At 43.1% G+C, this 13,458-nt stretch overlaps 1 protein-coding gene across 1 annotated transcript; it reads right to left on the bottom strand.

The window, feature by feature from the left end:
- Window positions 1-3,076: 3,076 nt before the first annotated feature.
- Window positions 3,077-4,766, bottom strand: LOC106591488 (putative gustatory receptor clone PTE03). The gene is made up of 2 exons (XM_014182712.2): window positions 4,654-4,766; window positions 3,077-4,277 (listed from the first exon to the last, which is right to left on the bottom strand). The coding sequence occupies exon 2, from the start codon at window positions 4,228-4,230 to the stop codon at window positions 3,298-3,300; it is 933 nt and encodes a 310-aa protein (XP_014038187.2). The 5' UTR covers window positions 4,231-4,277; window positions 4,654-4,766; the 3' UTR covers window positions 3,077-3,297.
- Window positions 4,767-13,458: the final 8,692 nt, after the last annotated feature.

Below are 13,458 nucleotides of genomic sequence, written 5' to 3'. Positions count from 1 at the left end.
TGCTCTTCACAGATGAAAGCAGGTTCACACTGAGCACATGTGACAGACGTGACAGAGTCTGGAGACGCCGTGGAGAACGTTCTGCTGCCTGCAACATCCTCCAGCATGACCGGTTTGGCGGTGGGTCAGTCATGGTGTGGGGTGGCATTTCTTTGGGGGGCCGCACAGCCCTCCATGTGCTCGCCAGGGGTAGCCTGACTGCCATTAGGTACCGAGATGAGATCCTCAGACTCCTTGTGAGACCATATGCTGGTGTGGTTGGCCCTGGGTTCCTCCTAATGCAAGACAATGCTAGACCTCATGTGGCTGGAGTGTGTCAGCAGTTCCTGCAAGAGGAAGGCATTGATGCTATGGACTGGCCTACCCGTTCCCCAGACCTGAATCCAATTGAGCACATCTGGGACCTCATGTCTCGCTCCATCTAACAACGCCACGTTGCACCACAGACTGTCTAGGAGTTGGCGGATGCTTTAGTCCAGGTCTGGGAGGAGATCCCTCAGGAGACCATCCGCCACCTCATCAGGAGCATGCCCAGGCATTGTAGGGAGGTCATACAGGCACGTGGAGGCCACACACACTACTGAGCCTCATTTTGACTTGTTTTATTAAGGACATTACATCAAAGTTGGATCAGCCTGTAGTGTGGTTTTCCACTTTAATTTTGAGTGTGACTCCAAATCCAGACCTCCATGGGTTGATACAAATACAAAGACTGGCTATCCATGATGCGGCCCACTTTTTGGAAGCAAACCACTCGATTTCGTCTCTGCTTTATATTGGCATCGAACATGTCACCCACCCTAGGAGAGGGGGTGACCTTGATCATTTATTGTTAAAACGAAAGGCTGCCTTGATCTTTAACTTAAAGACCCTTGCACCCTTCGGTCTCAACATAGACTTTGATCTTAAGCCATTCTTGTGATTATTGTGACTTTGTCATTGTAATTGTTTGTTAGCTTGTGTAGTCTAAAATGAATCTACGATCGTATGCTATTCATTTGTTCTTATGTATGCTGTTCTTTGTATGCCATTTTTATATTTTTATATTTGAGAATTAACCAACAGCCTTCCCTGTAGCTCATTTGGTAGAGCATGGTGTTTGCAACACCAGGGTTCTGGGTTCGATTCCCATGGGGGGCCAGCACAGAAAAAAAATGTATGAAATGTATGCATTCACTACTGTAAGTTGCTCTGGATAAGAGCATCTGTTAAATGACTAAAATGTAAATGCTGATAAATTGGATTTCCATTGAGTATTTTTGTTGTCAGCACATTCAACTATGTAAAGAAAAAAGTATTTAATAAGATTATTTCATTCATTCAGATCTAGGATGTGTTATTTTAGTGTTCCATTTATTTTTTTGAGCAGTGTATATATATACCATTTTTATTCATTGATGTCAATTTATGTGATTGTGTTTACCTGAAGTTACCTGACTTACCACAAAAACAAATATTTAACATTTAATATGTTTAATTAGCAAATACAATTTCCTCCATATACAGTATTTTAATTTTTACATTGGTTTTGTGTTTGAAAACTGTCGGCTGGAATACCACTTTTCTCATAAAATATCAAAAACATTATGTGAATATTTTTTTCAATTTGTAAACCACACTTTCCACCACTCTTTTCCTGACACATTCATTCTCAGTTTGGTTTTGTATTTGCATCCTTTGTAGTACTTTTTTATGTAGTTGATTCAACCTGTATGGCACTGAAATTAATCTGTCCTCTGATGAAGGGTGCTACGCAAAATGATCTTCAACCAATCAGCAGAAGCCATGTGGGCTAAACCCGCCCATAGTTTCTGAGAGGATGCTGATCAAGTGCCTCGACTGGAGAATTTCCAGACTGAATCAGTGAAGTGAAACAATAGTGGAACAGAGCGATATTCAGTGTGTAGACACATTTTCACAGATCAATTAAAGTCTAATTTCAAGATGAGTCCATGTCTCACGCCATCTGTGGTGTTGATCGATCTTTATACTGTAATCCCGATGAAATAGGAAAGATAGGCACCAAATAATATGAAATTAGGTGGTGCCTATGCATCTTAAAATGTGGAGTCATTCTTCAACACAGACTGTTATAACCATGATCAAAGATATCACAGGATGGCCTTCGTCATAGGAGTCATCAAATTGCTTTAAATGTCTCTCATAGTTTGATGTCTTAGGGAAGGTCTCATACTTCTCGTGTCCTCTCTCCTCTCTCCTCGTCTCCTTCTCAAAACCCATTGGAGGAGAAGGTCCGAAGGGAAGGGACCTCTGGCTTTCACATCCAATGGATTTTGAGAAGGAGACGAGGAGAGAGAACAACAGGAGTAGGCAATTGAGATCTTCCCATTGACAGCATGATTTACCTTTTGTTGTGAAACCTTGACAAGCCTGAAACGTCCTTACTAGTTTATTCAAAAGATGATCTTCTACTTACATTGTCTGTTGTTCGTTGCCCCATACCGTTTTTTAAGTGTATTTGTAGGGTTATTTAGTTTGTTCCAGCTAAATCAGTCACTGATTAACATTAGCTTCATAGGGCCCAAAATGAATGGAACCCAACAATGGTTGTTATATCATTTACCATGTCCGTTTCAAAGCAAGTGAGTGATTTCTTGACACCCCGGGGTGTTCTAAATGGCTTATTGGTTTTGGTTATCCATTGGTCCAATTCAGATTCCTTGATTTAAAAAAGGGGGATAGACTAATTATTTATGCTACAAAAAACCTACTGTACACCTTCCAAAAACAGAAATGACTGACTTGTTATACTCTGGTGCCATTGTATAGACCATTTTTGGTCTTTCTGTCACTGATAGGCCTACCTTCTCACAGGGACAAAGTACAGGCATAACAATTATACAATACAACTTAATTATCCATGTACAGTGGACAACTGACGTGTCTTTTGCTATTGTTACAATCAAATGTACTGTATTAATTCTACGAGCTGCACACACACACACACACACACACACACACACACACACACATACACAAGAACACACACACACACACACACACACACACACACACACACACACACACACACACACACACACACACACACACACACACACACACACACACACACCCATAACCGATCTTAACCCATTACACATTTTAACCTAAAAAAAAAGAAAATGTTGTCATTGTCTTGCACAAAAAGACGGAACACAACTCTAATTTTTTTTGACTGATTTACAAAGGAGCATTTCTTTATTTTATTGGGAAGGCCTTAAAAACTGTCTAAAGCCCATGCCGTGTATTATACAGATTCATGTACAGTATTTATTCTCATTTAACTGAAGATACCTTTCGTTTGTAGAAACCCAGAACATTTTGCCGAATTTCTTTCGTTTTTAGACCATATATGAGGGGATTGAGAATGGGAGGGAACACCATAACTGATACTCCAAAAGCCCTCCTCAAGGAAGGGGCTGCTTGCTCGAATCGATGAGATATCAGGCTAAAGCAGGCGTTGAACTCTAAGAATATGAACACTACAAGATGTGTACCACATGTCTGAATGGCCTTGCTCCGGGCATCAGACGACTTATTCATGACACAGGTGAGCAGGATCTGGATATAGGTAAATATAACCACTATCAACGATACACCCTGAAAGACAGCTGTTATCAACAACCCATAGTAGTTGTTTATACGTGTGTCATCACAAATGAGCCTCACTAATGATGGATTGTTACAATATATATCCACTATTGTTGTTCTGCAGATCTTGAAGCGAGTGACCAGAGCCAGCAGAACCACAATCAGGGTAATGACCAAAAGCCACATGAAAATGATGATTTTCATCAAGTTACTGGAACTCATGATGGAGTTATACCTCAGTGGACAGCAGATTGCGATATACCTGTCATAAGCCATGCTAGTCAGGATAGTTAAGGAGCCAGCTCCATACAGGTGGACGAGCAGAGCTTGGAGGTAGCATGCAGGGTAGGAGATGGACCTGTTCTGAGCCAGGATGCTCACCAACAGCTGAGGGAAGAAGGCTGTAGCACCAATCAAATCATTGATAGGCATGTTGAAGAGTAGGATAAACATGGGTTTATGCAGCTTTCTGTCCAGGGCTATGGTGGATAAAACCGTCACGTTGCAAAACACAATGAAACAGTACGTAAGGGTTCCAAAAAGAAACGCTGGGTAAACACCTGATGGAGCAATGGCCAGTGAGTCCATGCTCAACATGTATGTAGAGTTTGTATACATAACTACTGTAGAATGATTTTGTAATTGCCTTCTGGAAAGCAGCCCACCTGAAATAATACAAAAATAGTCATATAGTCTTCAGCACATATGTTTGTCCAATGAATGTACTGAATTAAAAGAGCACACTGTTGCCTACTGCAATGATCATGATGTTGTTGTGACTACAACAAATATGACAGAAAGAACTCATCTCTACAACTAAAATGAACAAAACAAAAATCAAAATAATACATATATACATATATAGATATATATATTTTGCAACTGTTAAACATAACACACATTTTTCTTTGCCTAATGGAAACACATGAATTACATCTACCGTACTTATGTGATAATGCCCGAGATCCCTGGAATAACCTTTTAACCATTCAACTTTCAGGATTAGACCCACCCGTTGTATAATAATTAAAGCATGCCTACTTCTCTCTTCCTGGATGTCAGTCCACGACCAGAGCTGGAGGCTACCTTCAGTTGTGACAGACCCCTGACAGGCCCTTTTATTGCCTCATTACCAGTAAAGGACAGCCCTTTAGTGTCCTAGAGGTCTGTCACCTAGCTGATGTAACCTAGGAACCTCCTGACATATGTGTTGCTTTGTAGTCTACTTAATGATTAACATTTTAAAAACAACTTTTGCAATATTATCATCTCCTTATATTAACATGTAATTCATTGGTGACTGAGTTGATGTAGCAATACTGTTCAGCGTTCTCCCATTGTTTTGCATTCAATTATGCTAACACTAAATTGTGATCAAGTAAACGAAGCCACGTTTTCAGTTGCTGACTCTCATCCGTTGTCCATATATTGCCAGTCATCTGTCAATGTGTAACTTGGGTGAACAATCACTTTATAACAGCCCAATGAGTATTATGGGGCCAGTGAACTGTCACTTTACAACAGCCCAATGTGATTGACGCAAAGTGAAATTTTTGTGTGTATTTTTGTAAATAGCTGCTTGTGCACGATATCTAAGGAAGTCTCCAGGTTATGCTCGCCTGAGGTAGAGTATCTCATGATAAGCTGTAGACCACACTATCTACAGTGAGGGGAAAAAAGTATTTGATCCCCTGCTGATTTTGTACGTTTGCCCACTGACAAAGAAATGATCAGTCTGTAATTTTAATGGTAGGTTTATTTGAACAGTGAGAGACAGAATAATAACAACAAAAATCCAGAAAAACGCATGTCAAAAATGTTATAAATTGATTTGCATTTTAATGAGGGAAATAAGTTTTTGACCCCCTCTCAATCAGAAAGATTTCTGGCTCTCAGGTGTCTTTTATAAAGGTAACAAACTGAGATTAGGAGCACACTCTTAAAGGGAGTGCTCCTAATCTCAGCTTGTTACCTGTATAAAAGACACCTGTCCACAGAAGCAATCAATCAATCAGATTCCAAACTCTCCACCATGGCCAAGACCAAAGAGCTCTCCAAGGATGTCAGGGACAAGATTGTTGACCTACACAAGGCTGGAATGGGCTACAAGACCATCGCCAAGCAGCTTGGTGAGAAGGTGACAACCTTTGGTGCGATTATTGCAAGTGGAAGAAACACAAAAGACCTGTCAATCTCCCTCGGCCTATGGCTCCGTGCAAGATCTCACCTTGTGGAGTTGCAATGATCATGAGAACGGTGAGGAATCAGCCCAGAACTACACGGGAGGATCTTGTCAATGATCTCAATGCAGCTGGGACTATAGTCACCAAGAAAACAATTGGTAACACACTACGCCGCGAAGGACTGAAATCCTGCAGCGCCCGCAAGGTCCCCCCTGCTCAAGAAAGCACATATACATGCCCGTCTGAAGTTTACCAATGAACATCTGAATGATTCAGAAGACAACTGGGTGAAAGTGTTGTGGTCAGATGAGACCAAAATGGAGCTCTTTGGCATCAACTCAACTCGCCATGTTTGGAGGAGGAGTAATGCTGCCTATGACCCCAAGAACACCATCCCCACCATCAAACATGGAGGTGGAAACATTATGCTTTGGCGGTGTTTTTCTGCTAAGGGGACAGGACAACTTCACCGCATCAAAGGGACGATGGACGGTGCCATGTACCGTCAAATCTTGGGTGAGAACCTCCTTCCCTCAGCCAGGGCATTGAAAATGGGTCGTGGATGGGTATTCCAGCATGACAATGACCCAAAACACACGGCCAAGGCAACAAAGGAGTGGCACAAGAAGAAACACATTAACCTTTTTGGGATAGGGGGCAGTATTTTCACGGCCGGATAAAAAAAGTACCGGATTTAATCTGGTTACTGCTCCTACCCAGAAACTAGAATATGCATATAATTAGTAGATTTGGATAGAAAACACTCTAAAGTTTCTAAAACTGTTCGAATGGTGTCTGTGAGTATAACAGAACTCATATGGCAGGCCATAACCTGAGAAGATTCTATACAGGAAGTGCCGTCTGACTATTTGTTCTCCTTCTAGGGCATGTCTATCAAAAATACAGCATCTCTGCTGTAACGTGACATTTTCTAAGGCTTTCATTGGCTCTCAGAAGGCGCCAGAAAGTGGAATGAGAGCTCTCCAGTCTCTGGGCGAAAAACAGCAGGGGTTTTTGTGAGTGGTCCTTCTGAGAACAATGACACTGGAGCGCGCATGCACGAGACGACTCCATTTTTTTCTTTCAGTGTTTGAACAAATACAATGTCGCCCGGTTGGAATATTATCGCTATTTTACGAGAAAAATAGCATTAAAATTGATTTTAAACAGCGTTTGACATGCTTCGAAGTACGGTAATGGAATATTTTGCATTTTTTTGTCACGAAATGCGTCGGCACGTCACCCTTCGAATAGTGACTTGAACGCACGAACAAAACGGAGCTATTTGGATATAACTATGGATTATATCGAACCAAACCAACATTTGTTGTTGAAGTAGAATTCCTGGGAGTGCATTCTGACAAAGAACAGCAAAGGTAATCCAATTTTTCTTATAGTAAATCTGAGTTTGGTGAGGGCCAAACTTGGTGGGTGTCAAATTAGTTAGCCATGATGGCCGGGCTATCTACTCAGAATATTGCAATATGTGCTTTCACCGAAAAGCTATTTTAAAATCTGACACTGCGATTGCATAAAGGAGTTCTGTATCTATAATTCTTAAAATAATTGTTATGTTTTTTGTGAACGTTTATCGTGAGTAATTTAGTAAATTCACCGGAAGTTTGCGGTGGGTATGCTAGTAATGTAAAAAGCTGGTTTTTGATATAAATATGAACTTGATTAAACAAAACATGCATGTATTGTATAACATAATGTCCTAGGTGTGTCATCTGATGAAGATCATCAAAGGTTAGTGCTGCATTTAGCTGTCTTCTTGGTTTTTGTGACATTATATGCTAGCTTGAAAAATGGGTGTCTGATTATTTCTGGCTGGGTACTCTGCTGACATAATCTAATGTTTTGCTTTCGTTGTAAAGCCTTTTTGAAATCGGACAGTGTGGTTAGATAAAGGAGAGTCTTGTCTTTAAAATGGTGTAAAATAGTCATATGTTTGAAAAATTGAAGTTTTTGTATTTTTGAGGAATTTGTCATTCGCGCCACGCCCATCATTGGCTATTGGAGCAGGTGTTCCGCTAGCGGAACGTCTAGAAGTAAGAGGTTAAACAGGTCAACATTAACAACGCCGCAGGGCCAGATGGATTACCAGGACGTGTACCGCGAGCATGCGCTGAACAATTGGCAAGTGTCTTCACTAACATTTTCATCCTCTCCCTGTCCGAGTCTGTAATACCAACATGTTTTAACCTCTTAGGGCTAGGGGGCAGTATTTACACCGCCGGATAAAAAACGTACCCGATTTAATCTGGTTACTACTCCTACCCAGTAACTAGAATATGCATATACTTATTAGATATGGATAGAAAACACCCTAAAGTTTCTAAAACTGTTTGAATGGTGTCTGTGAGTATAACAGAACTCATATGGCAGGCAAAAACCTGAGAAGATTCTGAACAGGAAGTGGCCTGTCTGACCATTTATTGGCTTTCTTTGACATCTCTTTCCAAAACAAAGGATCTCTGCGGTAACGTGACACTTCCCACGGCTCCCATAGGCTCTCAGAGCCCGGGAAAAAGCTGAATGTCGTCATTCCAGCCCCAGGCTGAAACACATTATCGCCTTTGTCAAGTGGCCGATCAGGGGACAGTGGGCTTAGGCGCGTGCACTGGTCGCCCCCGTCTTTCTTTTTTTTCCTCTATTTACCGAAACGCAGATTCCCGGTCGGAATATTATCGCTTTTTTACGAGATAAATTGCATAAAAATTGATTTTAAACAGCGGTTGACATGCTTCGAAGTACGGTAATGGAATATTTAGAATTTTTTGTCACGAAATGCGCCATGCTCGTAACCCTGATTTACCATTTCGGATAGTGTCTAGAACGCACGAACAAAACGCCGCTGTTTGGATATAACGATGGATTATTTGGGACCAAACCAACATTTGTTATTGAAGTAGAAGTCCTGGGAGTGCATTCTGATGAAGAACAGCAAAGGTAATAACATTTTTATTATTGTAAATCTGATTTTGGTGAAGGCTAAACTTGCTGGGTGTCTAAATAGCTAGTCCGTGATGGCTGGGCTATGTACTTAGAATATTGCAAAATGTGCTTTCACCAAAAGCTATTTTAAAATCGGACATATCGAGTGCATAGAGGAGTTCTGTATCTATAATTCTTAAAATAATTGTTATGCTTTTTGTGAACGTTTATCGTGAGTAATTTAGTAAATTGTTAGTAAATTCCCCGGAAGTTTTCGGGGGGTATGCTAGTTCTGAACATCACATGCTAATGTAAAAAGCTGTTTTTTGATGTAAATATGAACTTGATTGAACAAAACATGCATGTATTGTATAACATAATGTCCTAGGGTTGTCATCTGATGAAGATCATCAAATGTTAGTGCTGCATTTAGCTGTGGTTTGGGTTTATGTGACATTATATGCTAGCTTGAAAAATGGGTGTCTGATTATTTCTGGCTGGGTACTCTGCTGACATAATCTAATGTTTTGCTTTCGTTGTAAAGCCTTTTTGAAATCGGACAGTGTGGTTAGATAAAGGAGAGTCTTGTCTTTAAAATGGTGTAGAAATAGTTATATGTTTGAGAAATTGAAGTAATAGCATTTTTAAGGTATTTGAATATCGCGCCACGGGATTAGACTGGCTGTTGTGTAGGTGGGACGATTTGGTGCCACCTACCCTAGAGAGGTTAAGCAGACCTTCATAATCCCTGTGGCCAAGAACACTAAGGTAACCTTCCTAAATGACTTCCGACCAGTAGCACTCACATCTGCAGCCATGAAGTGCTTTGAAAGGCAACATTATCCAGAAACCCTAGACTCACTCCAATTTGCATACCGCCCTAACAGATCCACAGATGATGCAATCTCTATTGCACTCCACACTGCCCTTTCCCAACTGGACAAAAGGAACACCTATGTGAGAATGCTATTCATTGGCTACAGCTCAGTGTTCAACATCATAGTGCCCTCAAACCTCATCAATAAGCTATGGACCCTGGGACTAAATACCTCCCTCTGCAACTGGATCCTGGACTTCCTGACGGGCCGCCCCCAGGTGGAAAGAGTAGGTATCATCACATCTGCCACGCTGATCCTCAACACAGGGGTCCCTCAGGGGTGTGTGCTCAGTCCCCTCCATTACTCACTTTTCACTCATGACTGCACGGCCAGGCACGACTCCAACACCATCATTAAGTTTGCCAATGACTCAATAGTGGTAGGCCTAATCACCGACAATGACGAGACAGCCTATAGGGAGGAGGTCAGAGACCTGGCCGTGTGGTGCCAGAACAACAACCTCTCCCTCAACATGATCAAGACAAAGGAGATGATTGTGGACTACATATGTTAATGTTGGCTATATTTAGCACTTTTCTGGGATGCTTGATTGTTTTCATTGCTTTACTGGGAAGCTTAGCAGCATGTTATTTATGTTAGTGCAGGGTGAACTCAACACAGCCTTATAATGCTGTGAATGGATCCAGGAACCCAGATGATTTGAGTGGATCCCATCCTCCTTCTAAAACAAGCTTTGTTTACAGGTGTATCAAAATGGTAAATTAATGTTGCTACAATAGTCTCGTAGCCAGTTATGAACGCTTATAGCAATAAAGTTACATTGTTTTCAGTAATTTCTGCAACATGCATTGCACATAGGCAGTTTATATTAAGTGCTATTAAAGAATGCTACAGCAGTAACAAAAAATGTATGAATGCAGTCTGATATGACAGACTATACAGCGGTCCCCTCATCTTTGGTGAAATAAGACATATTGTAAGTAAACAGAAGTAAGCTGACAAAAGTGAAGGGGAAAGGCTCCACACAACAAGAACATCCAATTAAAGTTAAATTATTCTTAATTATGATTTTTTGATGACCAAAACAGTGCATGAATCATGATTCTTATATGACTGGCCGTAAGAGTTACTGCTAGACCACAGGCTCTGCATGTTAAGTAAGGGATAATCAACAAAGGGCTATGCTTTCTCTGGAACATAATGATTGACGTGGAAGCTTAGCTCCACTCCAACAGCATGACGTGGAACACACCTTCCACATCGTTCATTATTTTCCATAGAACGCATAGCCCCTCGTTGATTATCTCTTACCTGACGTGCAGAGCCCGTGGTTTAGCAGTAACTCTTACGGCCAGTCATATACTGCTCTGCATTTGTCACGACTACTGCCGAGGGCGGTTCCTCTCCCTGTTCGGGTGGCCCTCGGCGGTCGTCGTCACCGGCCTACTAGCTGCCATCAATCTCTTTTTTGTTTTTTTGTTAGTTATGTCTTTATGAGTTACACCTTTTTCCCATTAGTAATTTGTTTTATTATTTAAGCCCGCCTCTCCACCTCTTCTGTGTGCGGGCTTGTTACGTGTCGTCACTTTGTATGTTTTGTGGTACATGTATTTTGGACTTCGGGGGTTATTGTTTCGCCCTGTTGTGTTTGGACATATTTCCTCGGTTTTCAGTACTTATTAAATTACATATTGTACCAAACATTTTCCTGCTTCCTGCGCATGACTCTACACCCACGAAGCCCAAAGTGTTACAGAAGCCCGCACCATAGAAATGGAGTCAGCAGAAGCAGCCACCACCCCTCTACCATCGATGGAGGAACGGGTCCTCCATAACACCACTGTTCTCCATCGGATTGGGTCAGCCATGGACCAGATGATGGAGAGAATGGATCGATGGGAGAGGAGTGGTCTCCCTTCACCTCCGGTTCACCCGACGAGCTCACCTCCTCCACTCCCTTCCCCGTCTGGATCTGGGGCACTACGTCTTACGCCTTCGAGGGAGTATGATGGAGCAGCGGCAAGGTGCCAGGGATTCCTATTACAACTTGAATTATACCTGGCGACCGTGAGGCCGACTCCCTCGGGGGAGGAGAGCGTGAGCCTCCTCATCTCCTGCTTGACGGCCCGAGCATTTTTGTGGGCCAACGCTGTGTGGAATGGACCCGATTCCGCACGAAACAACTACCCTGAGTTCACCCGCCGTTTCAGGGCCGTCTTCGATCATCCCCCGGAAGGAAGAGCGGCGGGTGAACGACTGTTTCACCTTAGGCAGGAGATGAGGAGTGCGCAAGATTTTGCCCTAGAATTCCGGACTTTGGCGGCTGGAGCTGGGTGGAACGACAGGGCCCTAATAGATCACTACCGGTGTAACCTCAGGGAGGACGTCCGCAGGGAGCTAGCGTGTCGGGACACTACACTCTCCCTAGATGAACTGATCGACATGTCTATACGACTGGACAATCTGCTGGCTACCCGCGGGCGTTCAGAGAGGGTCCTGTCAGTTCCAGCTCCTAGCCTGCCTGCACCCATTCCTATGGAGCTCGGAGGAACTGCATCAAGGGGAACCGGAGGATGGCGCCCCTCCTGCACCAATTGTGGTCGACGAGGACACACGGCCGACCGGTGCTGGGGGGGTCCCTCTGGGAGTTGAGAGGGCAGGCAGAACACTCATCGTTCATCCCAGGTGAGTCAGCACCACATTCACCCAGAATCCTCTGTTGGTCACGTTTTTGTCTTAATTTTTTTCCTTGATTTTGCTCCCTTTTCCCAGCATAAGGCGCTAGTCGATTCAGGCGTAGCTGGTAACTTTATGGATAGCGGACTAGCCCTTAAGTTGGGAATTCCGCTGGTACCGTTAGATTCCCCTTTCCCTGTGCAATCCTTAGATAGCCGACCATTAGGGTCAGGGCTGATCAGGGAGACCACAGTGCCACTGGACATGGTAACGCAGGGGAATCATAAGGAACGAATTAGTTTCTTTATTATCAACTCACCTGCGTTTCCAGTGGTGCTGGGGGTGCCGTGGTTAGCTAGTCACAATCCTAAGATTTTGTGGAAACAGGGGATTCTCCAGGGATGGTCAGAGGAGTGTTCAGATAGATGTCTAGGTGTTTCCATCGGTGCCACGTCGGTGGAGAGTTCAGACCAGGTTTCCACTGTGCGCATTCCCCCTGAGTATGCAGAATTGGCTCTCGCCTTCTGTAAAAAGAAGGCGACTAAATTACGACCTCATCGACCGGGGGATTGTGCGATAGACCTCCAGGATAACGCTGCGCTTCCTAAGAGTCACGTGTACCCATTGTCCCAGGAGGAGACGTTGGCTATGGAGACATATGTCACGGAAGCTCTGGGGCAAGGGTACATTTAGCCCTCCATTTCACCTGTCTCCTCGAGTTTCTTTTTTGTGAAAAAAAGGGGGGAGGTTTGCGTCTGTGCATTGATTACAGAGGTCTCAATTCTACCACAGTGGGGTTCAGTTACCCGCTACCTCTCATTGCTACCGCAGTGGAATCATTTAACGGAGCGCGTTTTTTCATGAAACTGGATCTCAGGAGCGCTTATAATCTGGTGCGTATTCGGAAGGGAGACGAGTGGAAAACCGCATTTAGTACCACATCGGGCCACTATGAGTACCTCGTCATGCTGTATGGGTTGAAGAATGCTCCAGCCGTCTTTCAATCTTTTGTGGATGAGATTCTTAGGGACCTGCACGGGCAGGGAGTGATTGTGTATATCGATGATATCCTTATTTACTCCTCCACACGCGCCGAGCATGTGTCTCTAGTGCGCAAAGTGCTTGGTAGACTGCTGAAGCATGATCTATACGTCAAGGTTGAGAAATGTGAGTTCTTCAAAAAAGCAGTAGTATGGGAGGTGGACGCGGAC

Source organism: Salmo salar, chromosome ssa20 (genome assembly GCF_905237065.1).
Source record: "Salmo salar chromosome ssa20, Ssal_v3.1, whole genome shotgun sequence".
NCBI lineage: Eukaryota > Metazoa > Chordata > Actinopteri > Salmoniformes > Salmonidae > Salmo > Salmo salar.
Note: the sequence above shows the minus strand (reverse complement) of the source record. Positions and strands in the feature narration are given on the sequence as shown.

What these genes read in the sequence shown, in the direction of transcription:
- LOC106591488 (XM_014182712.2), bottom strand. Translation starts at nt 4,230, where the DNA reads ATGTATACAAACTCTACATACATGTTGAGCATGGACTCACTGGCCATT.